The following is a 22,505-nucleotide window of genomic DNA, read 5'->3' on the forward strand; positions in this document are numbered from 1 at the left end:
GGCTCAAAGGAGTGTTGTCAGAGTTAGAAAGGCAATCTCTAAATCTAGTCTGGAGGGTTTACAAATGGCCCTGTTTACAAAGTAGGCACTTGGTTAGTTCCCTTTGAATACCTGGCCCTCCTGAGACCTGTGATAGTGCGCCAACAGATGTGCAGAGGGAGAGGGCAAGGAAATGAGGTTTTAGCCACAGTGGTCTATACAATTTTGGGAGAATGTGTTACATTTTTACCAAAGTACTTTCAGCCAATTCATTCAGCAAACATTTATGTGCAATGCTAGCAGGGAGGTGCAGTGGATTCCAATATGAATAAAATATAACAGGTGGTTTTTAAAACAGCTCACATCCTGGAAGGGGAGATAGAAACATAAATAATTATAAAAGACTGGTTAGGACTATAATGGGGCTGTGTACAAAGTCTTAGAGGAGCACAGAGGAAAGAGCAGTCCCGAAAGGCTTTTCACAGGACGTATAACTGAGTGAGGGTCTAGAAAGGGGTAAGGAAATTCTGTTTTGGATAAGGCAAGGTGTGGAAGGAAGGGAAAACTTTCAAGTCACTGAAACAGTAAGTGCACAGTTGTGGAGCCACACAAGAGGCAAACGTGACTGAGGCTCGTTACAGCGGAGCAGCCAGAGCATAGGTTAAGTATTAGCGATGAAATGTTTCTTCAGTCCTTAGTGTAAATGGTCCCTTGTCAGACTAGGACTTCTGTGCTTAATTATGTAGGCAGCAGGGAGTTCTCCAAGGTTCTCAGGCATGCTCAGGTCATCTTGTTTGAGAAGGATCATGGGGGTAGGGGCTAGGGAACTGTGGAGAAGGAAGTGGATGGAAAAGCAGACAGGGAGGGAACTCACCTTCCAGGGAAGGAATGTAGTTTATAAGGTATTGAACTAGGAAAGGTCAGTGGGAGGTCAGAGGGCGCCTGTGTGAAAAACGGGGGTGAAGAGAGGAGAAAGCCTGTAATGTAGTGCTGAGGTTTTTAGATGGGAAGCTGAATGGGTAGTTATTTCTAACAGTGATTGAGAGCACTGGAGGAGGATTCTACTTGGAGGGAAGAGGGAAGGACTAAGGAGAGGAGGATTTGGGACTGGGGCACGTTGTCTTTGCGGTGCCCGTGGTTGGGACCTTCAGATGGAGAAGCCTTTGGCTGTTGGAAATAAGGGTTGAAACTCAGAAGTAATGAGATAAATTTAAAGCTCTCACTATGAACTTCAGCGTTTTCCTCTTCCTTGACTCCTACTACAACACAGACAAGAGGAGGAGATTAAATCAGAGGATGGAAACTTGGGATTTGCTAAATTAAGGCTGTTTTTACAGGCTCTTTTATTATTGGTGGGTTTGATACCATTCTTTAAAAAATATTATTTTAGGAATAAGTAACACATGTGCATGATTCAGAAGTCAAAGCTACGAAAGGATATATACCATGAGCACTGACTTCTTTTCTCTCCTCTGCTCCCTCAACACCCACTTCCTCCTCCCTAGAGACAATTGCTGCTACCTGTTTCCAGTGCTTCCTGCCAGAAACACGCTACGCAGACAAAAGTCTCATAATGATCACTTTAATCCTTATGTGTTGCGAAGTCCTAAGTTCCACCCTAGTCATGCAGTTTGAATCTATGGGACCCTATACTGGGAGTGCCATCTCCTGCCCAAGCACTTCCACAGGCATCGTTTTCGTAATGAAATCCCATTTCCTCAGTTGAAAACTTAACAAGAGGGCAGATTGTTCAGTTTGTGAAGTTCAGCTTGGCTGCTGTGTTTGGTGCTGTACATACTCTGCTCCCGAGTAACTGCCTTCAATTGCTGAGCTGCTGCAGTGGAGGCAGCGCTAATGAGAGTTGATCCCTGAAGATGAGGCAGAAAGGAGAGTGAAAGCAACAGGAAGACATTATCTGAAAAAAGAACTTTGTGTTTCCTTTCATTCTGGGTAGAATGGATTTTGATGTCACAGCTTTCAACACACACTGGATTTTAAACATGTCTTTGGCTTGCTTTTGCATTTTACTTATTTATCTATTTGTTTATTTATTTTTAATATTTTATTTATTTTTAAAGAGAGGGGAAGGGAGGGAGAAAGAGAGGGATAGGAACATCAATGTTTCACAGATCCCACCCCCCCCAACTGGGGACCCAGCCTGCAACCCAGGCCTGTGCCCTGACTGGAAACTGAATTTGCGACCCTCTTGTTCGCAGGCTGGCACTCAGTCCACTGGGCCACACCAGCCAGGGCATGATACGGTTTGCATTTTGCATTTTGTATTTTAAGGGCTCTGGATTCTCTCAACATGGCCAGATAATAGGACTTGAGTTTTAAAACGGATGGCAAATTGGATTGGTTTCTTGGTGAAAGCTGTCTGGCCTGAAGGACTACAGAGAAAGTCCTGGAGAATAAGTGGCTCCTGGTTTTCTTGGTGGGAGGAGGTGCTTTTCTGCGTGCTTCTACCTGGACTGAAAGGTGCCAGCGCTGCTGGAAGTGGGGAGGTATTCTCACTCTTTCTCCCTTTGAGCAGCGCCCGAAGCAGTGATTCGGCACTTTGTCGTTGTGTAGCTGCATGCTTTGATCGGCGGTTCGCAAGCAACTGTCACTAATTGAGTATTGAAATTTGACATGATCTCCTTTAAAAAATCAATTGGGTCAAAATCAAGGTTATTCCAATAATGGCATCCCTCTAACTCCCTGGAACGAGAGGGAAAGATGCAGAGTACCAAGTTGCCTGGGTGTGTGGACATCACCCATCACATGCGTAGTGGCAGAGCAAAAGTTTGAGAAGCTCCATAATCTCCTTGTGTCCTCCTCTCTGGGGAGTCGCCTGTGGGCTATGTCATATTGCATCCTCTGGCCTGCTCATCTTCTCTCAGGACAGGGTTTCTCGGCTTTGACACTTTTGATATTTGGGGCCAGATAATTCTTTGTTGTGGGGAGCTTTCCTGTAGGATGTTTGGCAGCATCCCTGGCCTCTACCCATTAGATGCCAAGAGCATCCTTCCACTCCTGTTAGATATGGCAACCAAAAATGCCTCCAGATATTGCCTGATGTCCTCTGTGGGGGGAGGGGGGCAACATTGCCCCCAGTGAAAACCACTGTACTAGAAGAAGAAATTTGATAGGTCACATTAACATTGCATTTCTATTTGCTAATTATTAGGCTCCTTCCTCTTAGGAGCAATCTGTAGAATTTGTTTTCTTTCTAAAACACAAATCCAAGTGTGCATTCCCTTGTTTAACTTCTGTTGGTTCCCGGTTAATGTAGAGAAAAAAAATCTAATCTCATCAAATGACGTCATCTGCTTCTCTTTCTTTTCCTTCCAAAACCTCCCAATCCAGCCACACTGGACTGCTCAACGTCCCCATGAGCCTGACGATTCACGGCCCCATCTCTTGCACAGGTGGTTCATTCTGCCTGGAATGGCTCTGGTAAAATCCTTTAATTTGCTAGGATTAAAGTTCAGTCTCAGCCTCTCCGTGAAGACTTTTCTAGGCAGAGTTTGATGTTGTTTAGTACTTTGCCTTACATCTATTAATATTTTAGCACTTACAGCACTGCATTGTAATTATTTGTTCACGTGTCAGTCTCTTTCATTAACTCAAGGCCAGTTGGCAAAGGCGATACATGAACAAGTAAAAAGAGTCCAAAGTGGGCTGAAACCATGAATAGCTCCACCATCAGGAGGTGCCAGGTATGAGATATATTCAAAATTCCAGACCCAGCCTGAGACCTGTGGAGTGAGGGAGCACGGGAAGTCCTGGGTACACATTGTGCTGCTGCAGGGCCTCTTTCTGAAGAGATGCAGCCCTACACTGTGAGTGTCCTCCACTCACCCCAGCAGCTTCACTCCAATTTTAGGGACTGATGCTGGACACCCCTCCACGAAGAAGGTATTCACAACCTAGGCACGTGCCCTGACCGAGGATCGAACCTGCAACCTTTTGGTGTATGGGGAGATGCTCCAACCAACTGAGCCACCTGGCCAGGGCAAAATTATGAACTTTTAATGATGGAAATTTAAGTAACATTTGAAGCTATGTGCATAGGTCACTTGTACCACCATTTGAAGAATAGCTTTCTCTTTAAGTCATACCCAGCAAGGGGCAAGCTGCTTTCCTCATCTATTTTGTTTTGGGGATAAAGATAATATCATAATAAAAAAATGATTATTCATTTTGAAGCTGAAGAAGAGTGGCAAAAGGTAATGTGAAGGTCATCCCTACCTCCCCTTATTAAAATGAGAGAAAGAAAAGAAGAGAGGAAGGGAAGAAAAAAAAAAGGAGAGACCCAACTGCATCCCACATGGTGCTAAAACATGTACATTTTTTTCCCTCTGGGTAACTAATCCTGAATATTATCCCACCAAAAAGGCAGGAAAACTCATTGCCTTATCTATAAAACTAATGCCACTTTGTGACATATTCTTAGTTGTATTTAAACTATTTAAAATATTACATTAATAATAATTCACATGGACAGCAGTGTGGTGATGGCTGGAAGGAAGGGGGTATAAGCAGACTAAATGGTAATGGGGAAAATACAATCAAGATTAAATTAAAAAAACATAGAAACAAATAATTCTATGAGATTGGCCACTCCTTTCGAGTATTAGCATAGGGACTGTCATGTGGATGGTGTGTTTTCCATGTCTGAAGTGGGTGGTGTTCCTTCCCCAGGGAGGAGAGTGGATCAGGGAGGTCAGAACTTCTCCTCATTTGTCTGTGGAAGCTTCTTGCTGGAGGATGGTAATGATTCAGTTTAGGAGAGTCTTGGGCACACTGGGAAGAGAAGCAAGCTTGAGGCAGGTATTTTCCCCTCACTCCCTGGTCTCCTTTGGCCTGGTCTGGTCTCTAATGTCAGGTTTCTGGTTTTCAGAGGGTGCTTTGAATTTCAGATGTTGCATTTATCCTACTCCTCCTAGCCCCGCTTCCGCTTATTTGGCTTTTCTTTCCTGGTACTTCCTCCTAAGGAATCTGTGGTCTCTAGTTTTTTGTGTGCAAGATGGATGTTGAATACTTGCTAATTGAATGTTCATGTGTACAAGTACTTGGGTATATTAGTTACAATTTTATCTGTAGTCCTGATGGTCAGCGGTATCTTAGCAATGCAGAGCTCTTTAATTAGAAATACAGTTTAACAAAACCATATTCTTCTAGAGCCAAATTTCATGCTTTTCTTCAAAGCTGTATAGACTGACTGAGGTCTCAAATGAAGGAGGGTAGGATAAGAAGACCCGATCTTCTAAGGTATTGCTAGGAAACTCCAGTCTTATTCCCCTCAACAGAGGTAAACCCACCCTGATCTAGATTTCTGGCTGGAGATCAGAGGTGGCCAGGTGCCTCATGATTCTGTACCAATGCCCAGTGGAACATAAATCATTGCCCAGGGCAGTGTCGAAATACACATCCATAGCTCAACACCATACCCCTTGTCCATTGTTCAGGGAGAAGCAACTGGAATTTTAAATATAAACATATATTCTTTGACAACAATTCTTTGATGCTGAACCAGTATAATATCTATCTTTCCAGAAGGGTTATTGTCAAAGTAACAGAGCAATTTTGCATCAGAAATCCCTTGTAAAAATGCTTTAATGAAAACATTTAAGAATATTCATTCCATTTTATTTTTTAGATGTTGTGCTTAACATACTAGTAACAGAAATATATTTGGCTCAACGGAGTAAAACCTATTCCATTGAGGAGTTCCCAATTCAGGGCTGCAGTGGGAAGACGGGTTGTTCAGCCCATCTGATGTGGGTGTATCTTCTGCTTATTCCTGGTGTGTCACTTTCAAATCAAAGAGCAAACTTTCATTATTAGGAAATAATTCATGATGCCAGGGACTAATATTGCAACATTTATTGCCATAATACCACTAAATTCCTGCATATTAAGGAAAATATTTTTGCCACAGTTAACATTTTAGAAGCTATTAACATTGTTTTAAAATATAACTGTTTTAAAGTGTTAAAAAGGTTTTGCAATCAGGTGATTTTTCTTATAATTGCTACCGTGTTTCAATTTTACAAGAAAAATAAAAGTGAATTATTTCTGGCAATATTTTTTTGTCTGTTTTAAATAAAACGAATGAATTTTATGCTGCGCCTTTGCTGTGAGAACAGAACCCTCTCTAGAACTGGCAGAAGATGTCATTTACTTCCTTTTCTTGTGGCTAAGACATTAGTCCTCATTTGTTAAGTAATAATATCAGCAGGTCAAGATGCAGGCTTTCAGATTTATAAGAAGGGTTAGCTGCTCTCCTCTTGATTGAACAGATCTGTAATGAAAGGAAAAACAGAATCTTTCCTTTCCCAATGTTCCCTGATTGTGTACATCTGAGAGAGTCTGGGTCTGTGAACATGTCTGACTTAAGCCCTGACTGTCGTGGGTGTTTTTGTATTGGGCCTGGCTGAAGTCAAGCCTTCGCAAGGTCTTTTTGCAGAACTGGGAAGATAAGCCAGAGTTTTGTAGACTTTAACCTTCCTTCCTATGAGCTCTGCTCAGCTTAAACTTGCCCCTTCCCGAAGGACACGTGTGCTGTGTCAAGCTTCCTGCCCAGCCAACTGGCTTCCTCCATGGTGCTATTTTCATCGTTGTTGTTCAGGATTGCAAAGCAGCATTACTACCAGTAATTCTCAGGAAATGGCATGTTCTCTGAAAGCCCATCCCATCTGGCTTCTCTTTCCTGCACTTTAACCCAGACCTCACAACCCCAGCATAGCAGCCATCTTCACCTTCAGTTTGGTTGGGGTTTCAGCCAGGGCCAGTTAAGATGTTAAAGGCTCTAAGACCTAAACATATTGTCATCCCTTCCATCTTCCAACATAGATAATTTTAAAAACAGCAACAGCTATATATATATATATATATATATATCATATATATGTATATATATACATATATATGATATATATTTACTATTAATAACAAACATGTATATACCAACTATTTATTATGTGCCAGGCACTACTTGAACTCAGTACTGATAACAACCATTTGAATTGTTACTGTTAGTATTGTGGGCAATATTATTGTTTATGGATGAGGAAAAAAAGGTACAGGATATAAGCGACTTGCCCAAGGTCACACGACTGGTAAGTGAGAGTCAGAATTTGAATTCAGGAAGTAGTGCCAGCATCTGTGGGAATAACCACTATTTTATGTGAAACAGTAGTACTAAACAGAAAAACTCAAAACTTATATGTGTGCTGAAGCTGAATAGCTTCTTTCTTGGTTTTCTAATTATAAATTTTGTATAAGGTAGTAAAGTGATACTGTCTCACTTAAATTTGGTGGTCCTGCCTTGCCGGAACCCTAAGTACTGTGTGTGCCTGTTGAATGGTCTAGTCCAACCACCAGCTTGTTAGAAGCCCATCCTCTCGTTTGATCTTCACAGGGTCCCAAGCCTCAGTAGCATGTACTAGTGCAGAGAGGGGGCTGCTGTGTCCACCTCCTCAGGCAGTACTGGACCTATGGATGCCACACCCCCAAATTCAGGCCCCTCTACAGCTCTCAGTGTGACTGGTGGCAATCCACTTAGCCTCCCTGTGTGAGGGATGATGAAATAATGCTTTGATCTTGGAAGAGAAAAATGCTTTATATAAATACCAAGGAGGGCCACTCTTACTTTGCACCGTTTAAATTCATGTGGAGGCTGATGTGCCTCATGAAATTCCATCTCGTCCTTAGTTACAAGGTCACATACCTAGACCTGGACTCCCAAGTGTCCAATCATAATATTGCGTTGAGTTTTGTGAAGCGCCTAAAGACAAAAACAACTACTGAGACTTTTTACAGACTTCTGTCTCAAGATCTCCAAGCACTTTAACGATAGACATTCTTTCTATAAAAACAAAACAACCCTATACATTTTTTAAAACCTGTGCATTTTCAAACCAAATCTGTGCCCCATGGGCCTGCTGTAGTCCTATTTTTTGTTCTTTTAGGCAGTTATTGGTAGTGGCTTGGGAAAAACATATAATATATTTAATTTTTAAAATTTTTATTTTTTGGCAGATGCAAAGCAGGACTGCTTTTTTCTACTGTTTCAGACTCCCAAGGTTTGCCTTCCTTGTGTGGTGCCTGTAATCCAAAATTAGCACCTGCACCTACATCATAGTTCATGTTCTGTCAGTGTCATGGAGTTAGTGTTTTACATCTTCAGGTGTGGAAACTGAGCAGACCTGGGAGAAGGGTTTTTCAGGAATATTTGCAATTTTAAATTGTAAGTTCAGAAGAAGAAATTCAAAAGGATAACATTTTTTTTAGACAAGGAAGAAGTGCCCACTGTTCATACCCTTCACTACGTGTGGAGAATGACATCTCTGGACAGGCACAGAAGCCACAATAGAGAAGGAAAGAGGGATCTGACATTTCCCACACAAGTGTGTCCATCTGACATCATACTACTCACCTCTGTGAGGTAGGCAGGATTGTCACCATTTTATAGATGGCAATTCCAAGGTTCAAAGATGCCAGGTATTTTCCCTATGGTCACACAACTAGGAAATAGCAAAACCCAGGTCTAGTCCAAAGCCTTTGCTGTACTGGGAATGAGGAAACCTATGCTTAGGATTCACTTGACCTCTACATGGAGCAACAGAGCCCTAACATCACTGCCCTATTCACTTGAATTCAAAAAGGAGTCGTTGAGCATCTATTTGGTGCCAGGCTTTTCGAAGCACTGGGAGCCAAAGATGAACATGGCATGACCTCTGCCCTGAGACGCTTACTGTTTCTTGTTTAGGTGATAACATTTCTTCCAAAAGGGCAAAACTTATGGAAGTACAATGGACTTAGGTATAAGTGTAATTTAATGTAATATGATGAATAATACATAACTTGTTGGGAGCTTATGTTTAATGCATTACCTTACTACGTTAAGAACTCCATGAGATAGGGACCCTTATAATCTCCATTTTACAGCTGAGAAAACAATACTCTGTGCTGTACAGTCTGGTAGAGATGTAACTATTTGAACTTATTATTTAAGTTAAATAAAATTACAAATTCCGTTCCCCAGTAGTGCTAGCCACATTTCAAGCGCTCAGTAGCCACCCTTGCCTCATGGCGTCCATAGTGGACAGTGCAGATACCTGTATAGTACATTTCCGTCTTGGCAGAGAATCCTATCGCACAACGCTCCTCTGAGTAATTTGCCTGCGGAGGAATGTGAGAAAGGACTTAGATCTGACTCCAGAGTGTAAGCTTTTAACCATTATTGCTGTATCGCCTACTTGATAGTTAATGAAATTTAGGAGGGGCAGGGGAAGAGTTAAAAATTTCTTATTTGTTTAATAAATAAGAACTATCTGAGCTGGTAGGGAATTAGAGATATATTGACAGTTTCCCTTGCAGGTTTTTTTTTTTTTTTTTTTTTGTGGTTCCTGCTAGAACTGGAAGCTTTTATTCACTGATCAGGAAAGTTAGAACTTGCTGTTTGCACTTTTATGGAACCATAAGTGACTTGTGCTAAAAGTTATACTAAGATTATGCCTTATTTACTTTTAAGCGTCGCTTCCTAACAGAGTACCTAGTCCACAATAGGCATACAGTGAATGCTTCTTGAACTAAATTTCAAAAAAGATAACTATAGTGTTTTCTGCAGTCTCAGAAGAATAGTAGTGTGGAAGAGTGACATTGGTGACCTTCCTTATGATTTCTAAGGGGGAAAAAGTAAATAAGACTTTCTCCAGGGCTGTATGCAGGTGCTCAGCTTCATAAAAATAGGGCCACATATGTGTTTATCTACACTGACAGGGAAATGAGAGGGAATGATCATAAGAGCTGCCTGTAATCTGGGCTGGGTTATACAGTATGCTATTTTAACTCTAAACTACAGAACTCTGGATACAGCTCCAAAGTGAGCACTGAAAAAAATTGCCTCACTACCAAATTAATTCCTTTTTATCATCTCCTTAGTTCCATGAAGGCAAACCAAGTCACCCCCTTTTCCATGCATCCTGGTGTGTTATCCAAATGTGACCGTGGGAAAAAAATACCCTGTTTGGCTCCCAGCTCATCCTCCTGCTTCTTTTCATCAATACTAACGTTCCACGCGCCCACTCATCTTCCTTTCCTTCTCTTTGTGATTTAGTTAAAGTGGTGGCTTCTGTGTCATCTAGAACAAACAAAACCTATGGAAATATGGCTTAAAAGACAGATGTGCTGACTTGGGTTGGGAAGCAAATGTTGGATGCTCACTTCCAGCAGGAATAAAAATGAGTTGTCTAACACATAACATGAGCAGTCAGCTTTGAAAACTGATAAGAGGAAAAAAAATGCCAGACTTGTTTTGAATTTGAATTTAACAACCAGGACACTTGTTTCTTCATGCTGCAAAATGATGGCAACTCTCTTAGAATGATTTAGGAAGTCCCTGGAGGCATTTTGCCCAGGCCCCTTTGCAGGCCATTTCAGCAGGCTTTTTAGAGTCCGTCTAACAGGGCAGATCAGAGAAGATTCCAATTTAAATCGGCCAAAGTTTAGTGTCTGATATCAGCTCGAGCTTTTCATTCGTTCTTTCTTTTCCTTTTCCCCAAAAAGGAGACATGATGTTTTACAGTGCTAACAGTTTTGAAAGGTCTTACATTTCTAGTGAACAGAGTGCTTTTGTGAAAAGGCTCTGAAAAGCATTATTCAGGCGAAAATGTGTCAAAGGAATGTGAGTTAAAAAGAGAAAAGTTTGCTGATGCAGAGGTTGGAGGCAGCATGTGCTGGCAGGTGCAATTACAGCCAAACAATTGAATCTTTTAAGAGAGGTCTGGTGAGATAAGGCAATAGCTGTGGACTCACATCGAAACCTGCTCATAATTAGGTGCTCGGGTCTAGCTGTGGATGCCATAACGACACAGGGGAACTACTTTACCTGCTGCTCATAATAGCTGTGCACTTTGTAAAGTAGGGTGAAATGGCATGATTTCAGTGCAACAGAACTTAATTGATACAAAGGTTAGTGAGAAAGCTTAGTCTTCTCACTCAGGCTCCCAAAGGTCTGGAACCTCTGTTAGTCCAGGAGAGTTGTAGTCAACCTAGCTCCTAAGCCCTTCAGTCTGAAAGGCACTCAAGAAAATGCCAACTTCTCAATGTTAATTAATTGCTTTTATTAATAATGGTAAAGATCTTTCTACTTCAGTTTCTTTTGTCTACACCCAGTGTGTTAGCGGAAGACACTGGGATAGAGAACAACCTGGTGTTTCTGAGAATGTCCCATTAATGTCATCAAAGGTTGTAACCTCCGTCCTGGTCTTGAAATATGAGGTGCTTAAAGCCTTGGCTCAAGGAGAAGTGGGTTGCATCTCCTCTTGCTCAGGAATCTCCAACTCACTTCTTCCTTGGGTTCTCTGCCTGGAGGCAGAGCTGAGAAGTGGGAACAGACAGTGAAACACAGAGTGACCATTTCTACTTATAATCTGGCAAAGGGCACCCCTTCTGCGCCGGTAATGCTTCTGTGAGACCTCTTGCTGCTGGCTTTCATTCTTCCTTTTTTAAATTCTCACCAGAGGATATGTTTTTAATTTTGAGAGAGAGAGAGGGAGGAGGAAAGAGAGAAAGAGAGAGAAACATTGGTTCGTTACCTCCAATACATGCTCCAACCAGGGAGTGAACCCGCAACCTAAGGTATGTGCCGTGATCTGGGATTGAACCGGTAACCTTTTGGTGCACAGGACAACACTCCAACCAGCTGAGCCACCTGGCCAGTGTTGTATGATTTTTTTTCTTTCAAATTTATAATTCTTCATTTCCTTTTCTATGTATAGTTGGATTACCTTGTCATTGTAATGCTATTAAAGGTTTTTAATTGGAATAGGTTTCTGATAATGGTACTTTAACTTAAAATCCAGGCGATAGCTCTTTTTCTACCACAGAGAATTAACTCGTTAATGTCTTTGGATTTCATATTTCCCTTCCTCTTTCCTTTTCAATTGCTAGCTTTTCACTTTCCTTTCTACCCTTTAGGCTCCATCAGGACCTAGGCAGACAGAAGACTTTTTCTGTAGCAGTCTTCTTCAAGTGTTTAACAAGCTCAACAATAAATCCAGTATTGTGCCAAGAATTCACCAGCCCAGTAGCCATGATCTTCCCCATTCTCATATTATGAAGCACTTAGCACTGTGCCTGACTCACAGCGAGCATTTATATGTGTTGGCCACAAAAATTGTTTTTGTTTCTGTTCACTGTGCTTATTGATACTATGAGCTTAGAGCATCTTCAGTATTTCCCTAGATTTGACATCTTTGTCTAACTTTGGAATTATTGTTGTTACATTTTCTGCCTGACTCAGTGGGGTGCTTTAGCATTTACATCATAGGCTACAGTGCGGGTATTCAGATTTATCCACAGTGGGCCACTTGATCCTAATTCTAGCAGAGGTGCAGACTGCGTGACCTTTTAAAAAAACTGACCACACAAGTGAGTCTGTAGGGTTTACTCCTAGCATGGACGCATTAGACTTTTTAACTGAATCATATGCACAGGGGGAAACATTAGCTACCTAGTGACATCTCTATCACCTCCTTTCATTAGTCTCCAGTATTAATGACATGGTTCTAGTGCAGGTAAACTTGGGCCACTCAAAATTGCATAATTACGTTCAGCTTCAGTTTCAAGTACTAGCTGCTTAAAGATGGCTAGCAGAGCTCCTAGCATCATCAGTTATGAATTGAGTCTCCATTCCAGCTGTGTCTTATTATCACCACAGAGCTTTTAAAAAAAATACAGATGCTCCTCTTTATCCCAAAGAGTCAAACTGGATTGGTGTTAGGTAGGACCCACTCACTGATATACTTGGAAAGGCTCCTCAAGTAATGTGGAGGGTTGACGACAACTAAATGGCCGGAAAAGAGACTTCGCACATACTGACTACATTTTCACTTGTGCTAACTTGATTGAACTCTCCTCCTCACCACCTAAGGCCCACCCCTCCTTCTCATTTACTCCACAAATACGTGTTAAAGCAGTAGAGCAATACAAGTTAAAACAATAGAGAAGTCTGATTTCAAGTCTTGTCTCTACCTCTTATTAACAGAGGGACTTTGGAAAAGATGCTTCCATTTACTGACTTTTAGCTCCCCATTTGTCAGATGGGAATAGTAAGACTTCTTTGTAAGTGAAGATTAAGTTAATTGTGTGATATGAAGACATTTAGTACAGTACCCAGCAAATAATAAGAGCTCAGCACATGTTAGCTTTTTTCCCTTTCTGTTTTTAATTTCTTTTTTTAAAAAGTATATTTTATTGATTATGTTGTTACAGTAGTCTCAATTTTTTCCCCCGTTGCCTCCCTTGTCTTTAATTTCTTCATGGGTAAAATGAAGAGCTTGGATAACATTTAAGTTCCCTAATCACCGTGTCTGATTCCCTTAAGCGTGATGATTGGAGAAAACAACAGCAACATATATTATCCTTCACAAATTCAGTTTATGTGCAAGAAGAAAGCTATTAGCACACAGTTGACAGGGAATGAATTTGGAGTTTCTTTTAGTATCATGTTCACGTATCTCATTTGGCTGCTCTTTCAACTTGATGTGTCTGTGAAGTGGCTGGCCAAGGTTGGGGATGTGGTTTCGGTTGTGGGACAAGGTTTTTTGATTGAGTAGTGCCATCTGTTTTATGTGGGCATCTATCTTGTGCCTTTGACCACCATTCACTTGCTTCAACCACATGACCATCCAACCTACTTTATCTTTGTAATAATGGTGGTAGCACCTGGCATTTATATTATAGCACCTGTTTGATGTGATACACTTTAGAGAAGCCAGGTGAAATCAGAAAACATCTTTCAATTACTGCCTGGCTAATTGGTTTTTGTAAAGAAAAAATATTGCTGCCTCTTGATCCATTCCCAGAGAGTCACAGGGGACATCCCAATGTAGCTTGGTGTCAGGAAACAGTTTGTGATTCATGGAAATGACTCAGTAAGTCATCTGCCTTGCTAAATTGTGACACATACTGCTTTTGCCTGGTCATCTGGCTCCAAATGGAAACTCAGGGGAACGAGCAAGGTTTGAAGCTTCTGTTATTGCCTCGTTCTAGCTAACCAAAGCTGAGGACTCGGAGGGTCAATGGAGTTGCTTATGTCATAGGCAGATAGTCTGTGGGAAAGGTCGCTTTGATGATGACAATATGATCCTCTGCTGTTTCCCAGTGCCTAGCAACATGTAACATGAGTTGCTGTGCAACTGAAGGATTAAGAGAAAAAGTTTAGAAATTATGACAAGCTAGAATCTTATTTTGGTTTATCACTATCTATAACAAGAGTCATTAAATTTTTCTATATGGGGTCAGCTAGGAAATATCTTAGGCTTAGTGGACCATATGATCTCAGTCACAACGACTCAACTTTGCTGTTACAATAAAAGGGCCCCAGACAATAAAGAAATGAATAAGCATGACTGGGTTCTAGTAAAACTTTATTTACAAAAGCAGGTAGTGGGTCAGATTTGGTCTACGGCTGTAGTTTGCTCACCCATGACCTATAGGATCTTGCACTAATAAATTACTTTAATCTTATAAGTTTCTCTTGAGGATTAAAAAGAGATAATGTATATGATAAAACACTTATCACATGCTTGGTATAAAGTAAGCACTTGAAAAAAGTAGTCACCATTATTTTATTAAAAAATTACATATCAGAGGACTTCTGGCCAAGATGGAGGCCTAGACAGACACGCTGCATCTCCCTCCACAACTAAGAAGGAATACAACTACCTCAAAACTATAGAAAACCAGAAGTTCCAGAAAATCGAGTTGCATGGAAGTCCAGCAAACAAAGATATAAGGAAGAAACACTCATCCAGACAGGTAGGAAGGGCGGACCCAGGGCAGAGAGGATACGGTGTGGTGGTGGAAGCAGTGGTGGTGGCAGCAGCGGTGGCAGCAGCAGGTCAGTGGAAAGCATAATCACACATTTTAAAAGGCCAGGAGGGACACCTGGGGAGCGCTCCCAGCACCAGACCAGGCTGCGTAGCTCACAATCCCAGCATCAGGGAAAATGAAGCCTGATTGCTTCTAACTGTGCAAACCAGTGGGGATTGGGATGGAGGAAGAAACTGCTGGTCTCCTAGCAGAGTCTACTTGTTTAAAGGGCCCCCATGGTCCTAGAATGTCCACAGTCCTACCCACTCTGGGAATGACAGCCAGGGCAACAGCTAGAGAGATGCCAGTCCCATACAGAAGTGGGAGAAGTGCCTGGAAAAAGGCCAAGTGCTGAGCAAGGGCAATTGTTTCCTTTCAGACCCCTCCTTTTTGTGGATAAAGGGCCACAACATGGTGAAACGGGTCGCCCTGTACTTACAAATACCTAATATTCCGCCCATTACAACATAACAGAAGCAACAGCTCTACCTAAGACACAGAAGCAAACAATGCAGGAGCCTGGCAAGATGAGAAGACAGAGAAGTATGGCCTAAAAGGGGGAACAGATAAAGGCTCCAGTGGGAGAACTAAATGATGAAGAGTTCAAAACACTGGTGATAAAGATACTCACAAGCTTGACAGATATGCTTAAGTATGGCAAATGCATAAGGGAAGAAGTGAAGGCTATGCTAAATGAAACGAAGGAAAATCCACAGGAAACCAATGGTGAAGAGAAGAAAACCTGGGTTCAAATCAATGATTTGGAACAGAAGGAAGAAAAAAAGTCAACCAGTACAGAATGAGGAAACAAGAACTGGAAAAAATGAGGAGAGGCTTAGGAACATCTGGGACAACTTTAAACGTGCCAACATCCAAACCATAGGGGTACTGGAAGGAGAAGAGAAAGAGCAAGAAATTGAAAGCTTATGTGAGAAAATAATGAAGGAAAACTTGCCAAATTTGGCAAAGGAAATAGACATACAAGTCCAGGAAGCACAGAGAGTCCCAAACAAGCTAGACCCAAAGAGGACACATCATAATTAAAATACCAAAGGTTCAAGATAAAGAGAGAATCTTAAAAGCAGCAAGAGAAAAGCAGAGAGTTACCTACTAAGGGGTTCCTATAAGACTATCAGTGGATTTCTCAAAAGAAACTGCAGGCAAGAAGGGACTGGCAAAAAGTATTCAATGTGATGAAAAGCAAGAACCTACAACCAAGATTACTCTATCCAGCAAAGCTATCATTTAGATTGGAAGGGCAGATAAAGTACTTCCCAGACAAGGTAAAGCTAAAGGAGTTCATCATCACCAAGCCATTATTATATGAAATGTCAAAGGGACTTACTTAAGAAAAAGAAGATCAAAATTATGAACATTAAAATGACAACAAAGTCACAACTACCAACAACTGAATCTAAAAAATAAAAACAAAATCCAACTAAGCAAACCAGAATAGGAACAGAATCATAGGTATAGGGAATATTTGGAGGGTTATCAGCCTGGAGGGGGAAGGTGGAGAAATGGGGAAATGGTGCAGGAATTAAGGAGCATAATTGGTTGGTACAAAATAGACAGGAGGAAGTTAAGAATAATACAGGGAAGGGTGAAGCCAAAGAACTTATATGCACAAACCATGGACATGAACTAAGGGGGCATGGGATTGCTGGAGGGAAGGAGGGTACTGGGCAAAGGGGAGCAAAAGAAAAAAAACTGGGACTATTATAAAAACAATTAAAAGTATACTCAACTTTTTTTTAAAAATTAAGAAAATAAAATTACATATCGTAATTTAAGATGCCACTGATTGTAAAATACATCTGGATTTCAAAGTTGTTAAAATGTGATAAAAACCCTTAGAATTGATTTAATTAACACTAATTAATTAGAGTTACAGGTTATGTTAAGGATTTTAAGTCCCGTTCTACCAGTGGTAATTTAAGGCTTCTAGTATAACACTTCTTTGTGATGTTTTTCTTGTCAGAGACACGTGTCATGAACTCCTGGGACATGTTCCACTACTCGCGGATCCTAAGTTTGCTCAATTTTCACAAGAAATAGGCCTGGCATCTTTGGGAGCATCAGACGAAGATGTTCAGAAACTAGCCACGGTCAGTTTATTTTCAACTTAAAAAACTGTTTTACTTATGTCCATTTGTAAGGTAAAGAAAGCTGTAGCTTTATCAATTATGAATTTTAAGGCAAACATTCTGGATAGGGCATGGTGACTTTATTTTTTCCCATGTGTTTTTTTGAAGAGTGTGTTTTTTGGCTTATTAACCATCCAAATACTTGTATTTTATTCTTCTCATTCAGGGGTTGGCTGAATAGTAAATATTGTAGTCTTGCAAATCATAAGGTCTGTATCACAACTACTCAGCTCAGTGACAATGATGCAGAGGCAGCCACAGACAATATGTAAATAGATGAATATGGCTGTGTTCCAATTAAACTTTATTTACAAAAGCTGGTGGTGGGCGAGATTTGGCCTGTGTGCTGTAGTTTGCTGACTCTCATTTTAGTTCAATGTTAGTTTCCTAGAATACCAGTAAGAGTAAGAGATATGCATTTATGACTGTTCTTGGGATTATGTCTTTGTTTAGTTGCTATGGTTGTGGTCAGACCCAATTTGACTTAGCAATTAAAAGCTCAGGCTAAATAATTATGACATTTATAAAACCAGAAAAATATTTAATAGATGCTATGGTTTCAGAAAAGTTCTTCTGAAAACATGCAATGTGAGAGGAAAGGTGTAATATTGGCAGCTACCTTTAAGTTGCTGAAGAGCCAGATATACCAAATTCATATGACTTATCTTAGCCTCTTTTCACAGAGCCCTTACCTACAGGGGCTAGTCAGGTAGCCTAAATGAGGAAACCCACCAAAGGAAGAAAAAAATGGGATCTCAAGTTGTGTGTATTCAACACAGATACACATTGATGCCGTAGTAGACATGCAAGAATACTCTTTGCTCCCACTAAGTAATAAGGCTTTTCTTAGAAATCTTAAGACACACAGCCCTTAGTATATCTCTTATCTCCTATTTTTGATAGGGATATGGGAACTGGCAAACATTTCCCCACAGAAAGAGAAAGAGCAGTGCAAAGCCATGCTGTCAGTGGGGCTGCTGGGGACTGCAGTGGCCTTTGGGAGAGCGTGAGTCTTCTACATCAGAGGGCTGGTCCTTGCTTCCCACTCATGCTGCCAGACAAAAGTGCTGGCCTCTGTGTGCTAGACCTCCAGCTTTTGGAGAGAGATTGGCAATCCAGATTTCTAAACAGAACTGAATGATTTTAAAAATTTTGGCTAATAAACAATCTACCATTTTGAGCTGAGGAAAATACATTTGTAGACTGAATCAGATTGTTGACTTATCAATTTGTCACCTTTGTCCCAGGGAATATATCTCATCTCTGCTGACTATTTTGCTGCATAACAAATAATCTCACAACTTAGTGACTTCAAACAATGAACATTTACTACCTCATTTCTTGACTTCATCATATTCTATTCATTAGAAGGAGCTCACTCCAGCCCACACTCAAGGGCAGGGGAATTAGGTTTCACCTTTTTGGAAAAAGGAGTGTCAAAGTGTTTGTGGATGTATTGTAAAACTATCTGTCACACATTTAATTCTCAAACCTTGGATCTGGGTTTAAACTCTACATTTTGGAACATTTTCCATGCCTTTTCATTTTCCCTTGAAATTTTCTGGTTTCAGCCTTTGACCCCCAACAGCTCATGCTTTTGATCAGGGATGACTGCATTACTTACTTGTCAGACTCTAAACAGCTACAAACTGAGATTAAACTCTCCCAGGTTGTGTGTGTGTGTGTGTGCGTGTGTGTGTCCAAAGAGAGGAGGAGGAGGAGTAAGATAGGACTTGATGAATGTGAATGAAGGTGGATCCCAGTGAGTGCCGAGCTTATTCTTTCCTTAAAAGCAGTGAAAAGAAAGCAGTTTTATTGTCCCTTATTTTTACACTCCATCAAATGATGATTAATTAATTCCATCATTCAAACTAACATGTACAAAGAACACAAAGTGTTCCCCACTTTTCAGACATTGATAGCCTATATAGATAAAACCAAGATTTTTCGGAGGAAAGTTTGTACTGAGTCTTGAAAGATGAGAAAAAGTCAGCCAAGTGGTAGAGAGGGAAAAGGGGATAGAGGGAAAATTTCATTTGAAATAAGAAATCTCTCTGGCTTGGGGGTTCAGCAGGGAATGCCTACTCATCAGTTGTGAGGGCCATGCTGAAGCCCAGGGTTGCCTTTTGTATTCATTTTCTGTTGCTGCTGTAACCAATTGTGCATGGCTTAGAAATACACAAATTTGTCATCTTACAATTTCATAAGGTTAGAAGTTCAATCCAGTTCTCACTGGGCTGAAATTAAGGTGCTGACAGGGCTGTGTTCCTTTTGGAGGCTCTAAGGGAGAATCTGTTTCCTTGCCCACATTCCTCGGCTCTTGGCCCTCTTCTTCCCTCATCCAAGCCAGCAATGTTGCACCTTTCTGATTTGTCTTCCATTGTCATATCTCTCTTTCACTGACTATAGCTGGGAAAGGCCTTTTATGTTCAAAGACTGATGTGATACATTGGGCCCACCTGGATAATTCACGATCACCTTCATCTCAAGGTCTGTTCTCTTCATCACCTCTATGATGGTAACATATTCACAGGTTCTGGGGATTAGGGCATGAACATCTTTGGGGGATCATTATTCTTCATTTCTATTTTTATATTAACAAGAAAGAACTAACACATGTACCTTGAAAACTATTTAGGGCAGTAAACTGTAGGATAATCAAGTTTTCTTTTGGAACGTACATTTCTTAGCATGATTCCAGTACGCTTGGCTGTGGATCGCCCTAGCTCCAACTGCTGAAACCACTCCCATCTGTTAGAGAGTGTTGTTAGGTCATTAACCGTGTTTCTCTCTCTCTCTCTCTCTCTCTCTCTCTCTCTCTCTCTCTCTCTCTCTCTCTCTCTCTCCTCTCCCCCTCCCCCTCCCCCTCCCCCTCCCTCTCCCTCTCCCTCTCCCTCTCCCTCTCTCCCTCTCTCCCTCTTTTTTCATTGTCCTTTTCCTGGAATGTACCTGCTTTTCTGAAAAAAGCCAGTTCAAGACAACAGAAACTCTTTAAGTCGATAAAGGATCTTAGGTACCAGGAAGTAGGGATACGAAAAGACTGAAAGTTAGTGCTTCAAGAGACTCATGCCCTTGCCCACAAAAATACAGAATACCTAAAGACACTGTCCACATTTATTCAGATACATGAGCAGCTTTGTAGGAGAAGTGGATTGAAGGTAAATCCTCTAAATGGTTGGAGACTGGGGCCAGCCTAGAGGTTCTTCTTTATATGGGAAATGACTGGTGAGAGATTAGGGAGGGCCAAGTGTCTCCCAGGGGAGCTGACCTGCCTGGGTTCTTGCAGTTTAAAACAAAAACAAAAACAAAAACAAAGCATAAACGTGCAGAAGACTTTTACCTGGAAGATTTGAGTGTCTTCTAAACGCAGGGGCGATTTGGGGAGGAAGAGTGGAGTATCACCATGGTTTTGCCTGATCTCATTTCTCTTTTTCTGCTATAGCATGAGCCCCACCCCAACTCTCTTTGATTTTCTCTTCCACAAGCATTGTAGTTCCAATACTTTCCAATTTTATAGGTTGCTTATTTACTTTGAACAGTGTTTTTCAGGCCAAAGAGAAATTTGAAAAGCTTTTTCAACATGATGTAGAAGATATCGAGAAGGCTAGGATGATTTTTCCTTAAATGATACTGAAACTTTCTTTGACTTTTAGAACACGTCTCATTCCTCAGTTAAAACCAAAGTAAATGGAATACTGCTGAAAAATGGTCTTGAAAGAAAATGGACTTTAGCCAGGCAATTTCAGAGTAAATCCTGGAATAAATAACCTATTAGGTGTCATGCATATTAATGACCCTCAAGCCATAAGGCTGAAGTTAGAAGCCCAGTTTAATGACCCAGTTACGAAGACTAAGAGAGTAGAGCTAAGGTTTCACTAGGAGGAATAAAAAGTCCGATGATGGGGGATAGTGATGGTTAGCAAGTCCTCTTAGCTGTCCAGATGAGAAATGGAGGTATTATTAGCTGATTTCCTCAAAGTTGTTCCCATTAAGTCCCCTGAAGAAGTTTTAGAATAAAATGAGATGAGATGTACCAAAGGAAAAAAAAAATCCATAGAGAGGACAAATGGAAAACCACAAAAATCACTTTATATAGACCAGTGTGACAGGCCATATTATTCTTTTACTCTAGGTGAGATTTATATTATTAATGACTCTGTTTATACAGTGCCTGCTTTTCCTTGTTTAGTGAATTTCAGCACTGATAAAAAGCAGAGTCGTGCCTCGTGAAAGCAGATGCTTAATAACTTTCTGTGATGTGCTGTCAACAAATCTATCTAAGGAAGTAAACAACCTCCACGAGGACTAATTGGCACCGCCAAACTCTGTCTTGTCCCAGTTGCTTTTGAACTTCTGGGTCTGATTTCAGAGGGACCAGGCTATTGCTGGTAGCTACTGCCTCCCCTTGCTATATTTCTGCCTGATATTTATTTTGACATTTTAATAATGCTCAGTTTTGAGAATGAAGCTATCTCTGCTGTTTTTTATGGGCAATGGTTTCTACGCCCTGAGAACCATTTAAATGACTCTATTGTATCTGAAGAAATTGATGATGCTGCTTGGTAAATGTATTTCAAATGAACTGCTATCCATGTAAATAATTTGGCCTCTGGTGGATAATGAATAAGGCCACTGGTTCTGGCAGCTGCACTCTTTTCATTGTCATCATAGCAGTCCAGGGTCTGTGTGTGACAGATATGCAAAAATATTCCCAATAAGGGCTGCTTAGAGACTGCTATAATTTTGAGACCAGCCATTTCCCACTGTAGTGCTGGCTTAAGTGGATTTAATAGATTAGTGTCTTCTTTAAAGGTTGTAAACATAAATACCTTCAGGGGCTGGATGCATAGCAAACATGTGTGAAACAGCCTGATATAAGATAATAAGGAGTATTGGAGTCTGTGGAGAACTGGAGAATACACATAATACCTAAAGGCCTTCCAATTCAAAAACTAAAACAAAACAAAAAGCTCTTTGGCTACAGGTGATGTCTGCAAGCTGAAACAGAACTGTACGCGCTCAGTTGCCAGTCCTCGTGTCTATAGTAAGGTTATACACTGGACTGTACACCAACCCATCCTAGATTCGTCTTCATACCATATTGAACCTTCTCAATGACTGTTTGCTGGACAACTGGCTATTTTTTCACCTAAGAAGAGCGCTATTACAGTGTTCACTAGAAATAAATATCTCATTGTTGTTGAGAGGTGATTGATTTTGAATTACAATTTTAAACAGTTACAAGCATGACTATAATACGTATGTGCTGGGCCCATGTCAAAGATTTATTTAGCTTGTTAATGAGAGAAAAGCAGGATGGTAAATCCAGTTCAAAGAAGAATTTGGGGGACTGAGACTATCTAGTTACTGTCAGAAAGAATCCTGGAATAAGGCGCAGAATGGTTTCTGTTTTACAGGGCAAGAATCTGTAATCTTGAAGTAATCTTTTCTACCAGGCGGAAAGCATTTACATATCTAGTAAACAAAATTAATGTGCAACTTAATCTTCAC

General features: G+C 40.8%; 1 protein-coding gene across 1 annotated transcript in view; it reads left to right on the forward strand.

Annotated features, from left to right (window-relative positions):
• The window catches only part of TPH2 (tryptophan hydroxylase 2), a 93,382-nt gene that overhangs the window by 41,065 nt on the left and 29,812 nt on the right, over nucleotides 1-22,505 (forward strand). The window contains exon 8 of the mRNA XM_090275649.1: nucleotides 16,829-16,955. Coding sequence (XP_090131775.1) covers nucleotides 16,829-16,955 — 127 coding nt within the window. The remainder of the gene's footprint in view (nucleotides 1-16,828; nucleotides 16,956-22,505) is intronic.

Source organism: Furipterus horrens, unplaced genomic scaffold (assembly GCF_987537825.1).
Source record: "Furipterus horrens unplaced genomic scaffold, mFurHor1.1.pri manual_scaffold_4, whole genome shotgun sequence".
NCBI lineage: Eukaryota > Metazoa > Chordata > Mammalia > Chiroptera > Furipteridae > Furipterus > Furipterus horrens.